The sequence below is a fragment of the Tupaia chinensis genome, unplaced genomic scaffold (genome assembly GCF_000334495.1).
Source record: "Tupaia chinensis unplaced genomic scaffold, TupChi_1.0 Scaffold000207_1, whole genome shotgun sequence".
Lineage (NCBI taxonomy): Eukaryota > Metazoa > Chordata > Mammalia > Scandentia > Tupaiidae > Tupaia > Tupaia belangeri.
The window spans coordinates 1,810,045-1,812,735 of NW_006159682.1; the positions used below are offsets into that span (position 1 = coordinate 1,810,045).

At 56.6% G+C, this 2,691-nt stretch overlaps 1 protein-coding gene and 1 long non-coding RNA gene across 3 annotated transcripts in view; one reads left to right on the plus strand and one right to left on the minus strand.

Annotated features, from left to right (window-relative positions):
- Positions 1-586, minus strand: part of LOC102485418 (uncharacterized) — a 9,020-nt gene extending 8,434 nt beyond the window's left edge. For both annotated transcript variants that reach the window (XR_001370281.1, XR_334357.1), the window contains exon 1: positions 453-586. This is a non-coding gene — a long non-coding RNA (uncharacterized LOC102485418). The remainder of the gene's footprint in view (positions 1-452) is intronic.
- Positions 587-2,630: 2,044 nt separating this feature from the next.
- DMRTA2 (DMRT like family A2) overlaps positions 2,631-2,691 on the plus strand; it is a 5,832-nt gene continuing 5,771 nt past the window's right edge. Inside the window, 2 exon segments of the mRNA XM_027771338.1 lie at positions 2,631-2,686; positions 2,688-2,691. The exon segment at positions 2,688-2,691 is cut by the window's right edge and continues 375 nt beyond it. Coding sequence (XP_027627139.1) covers positions 2,631-2,686; positions 2,688-2,691 — 60 coding nt within the window.

Consider the following 2,691-nt stretch of genomic DNA (forward strand, 5'->3'; position numbering starts at 1 on the left):
CTACGGAAGCGCAATCTCAATTCTTTTCTCTGGACTCTTCTTTAAAAACGAAAGTCTTCCTAAACTACACTTACCCTCCGTGATGCTTATCGTACCAGGACTTTTTAAATAAAAGAACTGAACTTTAAAGGCGGTAGGGACAAAACAAAATAGCTTTCAACTGCCCCAGACATCCGGGATTGGGAGCTGCCGATACTGAGCCGGCGGACGCAGGGGAAATCCTCTTGCCATTTATGCCATGTACACCCTCCCTTCCCCATCCCCGCACCCCAGTTCCACCCCCACCCTGACCGTGGTAATTAAATTGTCACCTGCCCCCCATCCCGCCCCAGGCAGCCAGGGCCACTTGGGAAGCTTGGCCTGGCCAAGCGCCCCCGGCCAGCGAGAGCGGCTTAGCCAAGCGGACGCCCCAGAAGCAGAGGGGTTACACCCTTCTACGTAGAGAGGCGCACCGGACACGGTAATTAGGAGCAATTCACACGCTCTCGGGCGCACGGAAACTACTTGTCACGGTATTTTCAACGCTCCTCCTCGCCCATTTTTTTCCACTCCTTGCCTGGCGCGCCCCCTCCCCTCTCCGAGGCACGCAAGGAGCTTCTGGAGTTTCGAATCTTTCGGACACTGTAGAATGCGGGGCTCCCCGGGCGCGGGCCCGGCCAATCAGAGCGCCGTCTGTCTCCCCTGGCCAATGGCAGGCGCCACATTGTTGTCCAATTCTGTCTAATGGAGCCCTAAGGAGCAACAATAGATCCGGCGAGCAGCTCATTGAGAGTCTGGCAGCGCCGGGCAACTGGGCCCTGGCTGTGCGCAGCGTCCGGCGTGTACCGCGAAGGGACGCGGCACGGTGCAGAGCCGGGTCGCAAGTTCCAACCTGTCGGCCCCCAAACGGGTCCCCGGCTCCGATTTCCGACGGGAGGGTTGGACCGCGCTGCGTTCTTGAGGGGGTCCGGAAGTTCGGACATGGTGACTGAAGGAGGGTGACGTGGTCAGATAAGGGGCCGGGGGCGAGGGGAAGAGGCCAAGAGCACCAGCGTCGTGAGCGGAGCTGGGAGGCGCGTGCAGCGCCAGCGGAGGAGGATCCCGGAGCCTAAGGCAGGTAGTTGAGGGCCGCAGGGAGAGCAGGGGAGGCGACCCGGCCTGCGGCCCAGGTTAAAGCCGGAGCCCTGCGGGCCTTAGGGACTGTGCGGCCTGAGGGGCCTGAGGGAAGAGGCAGCGCGCTTAGGGAGGAGGTCTGGTTTCTGGGACAGAGAAGCCCGGACTCGGTCCTGGCCTCAGGCGGGGACCTGAGTGGGGGTGGGGGTAGAGGAAGCTGTGGCGGAAGCTGGGAGCTGGGCCTGCCTGGGCCTTCTGGGACTGCCGCAGGGCTGGAACTCCCCATCCGTTCACGGACAGTTCCGGAGGTGACTCCCCTGCTCTGGTTGGGCCTGCTGGGCCGTCCAAAGCCCAGGAACCCAGCTGCGATAACGGAGCGCGGGTCCTGCGCTCCAGCGGGGTCCCGGGATGGGGAGGGCGTGTCTGATGGCTCAGCTGGCAACTGGGAGGGCAGGGGAGGAGAGGGCACTGCGGGCCGGTCAGCAGTACAGACCGTCCTCCTGTAAGGCCTAATTTTCGCAGGAACTGCTTCCTCCCCGACCACTTCCCGCAGACCACAAAGCTACAACAGTGCCATAGGTTTTACGCTAAATCCACCCTTGGCCTTTGCCTGTTTTTTTTTTGTTTTGTTTTGTTTGTTTTTCTTATGCACTCCCCTCTCCTGCGTGTGGCCTCTGCGTCCAAGACACTCATACCCGCTGTAATCCTTAACCCTGAAGCTAAACTCTGGGCTGAGTTGGCCTATCCGAAGAAAAGTTTCTTCGCCGAAATTTCTCTTTAATCCTCCCAGTACTTCTCACTCAGTGCTACACCCATCTTCTCTGGATGCTGGATCCAAGGAATTTTTATTAGAGCTCACCATTTTTTGCGGGTCTTAGGGCTTCTGGGCCTACCTGTACCCGTGAGTTGTTTCCTCGCCCTCACTTCAAAAAGCTATTGTTTCTGATTTTTCTTCCTCTCCAGCTCTCCTGGTCCTACCCGCATGAAAACAAAACAAAACAAAACAAAACAAAACAAAATCCGGCCCAGTCATCTCACCCTGAGCTGAGACATGTCTTTTTCTTCACCCTTTCGCCACCAGTAAACTGAACGTCTCGCTTCAGGGGTTTCCATTTTACCTCTAGCATCAACCTGTTGTGCCAAAACTTTCTGTGCAATCCCAATACTAATTCATACCTATCCATCTCACCCCAAGTAAAGATAAGCCTTGGGGACAATATTTTCTTTTTCAAATCTTCATTACTTGCGTCTGAACTAATGACTTTCAAACTTTATATGTCCGTTTATTTTTTTCCAGCATAAGCAATGATTCAAACGAAATCTTACACTCGCCGTCTAAATCAGATATAAGAGCTGCTGCGGTGGAAGTGGGGTGGGAATGGACCCCCTCCCAGGAACTGGGCAACCACCATCCAAACTTCCTGGGCCAAAATTTTCCTAAGTTTGAGTTCCTCGTGGCTGCGCTTTGACCCAGCGCACGATGCGCTCATCACACAAGTCTCTCCCTTTGCCCACCTTCTTCCACATCAGGTCCTGCCATGGAGCTGCGCTCGGAGCTGCCCAGCGTGCCTAGCGCGGCGACGGCAGCGGCGACAGCCG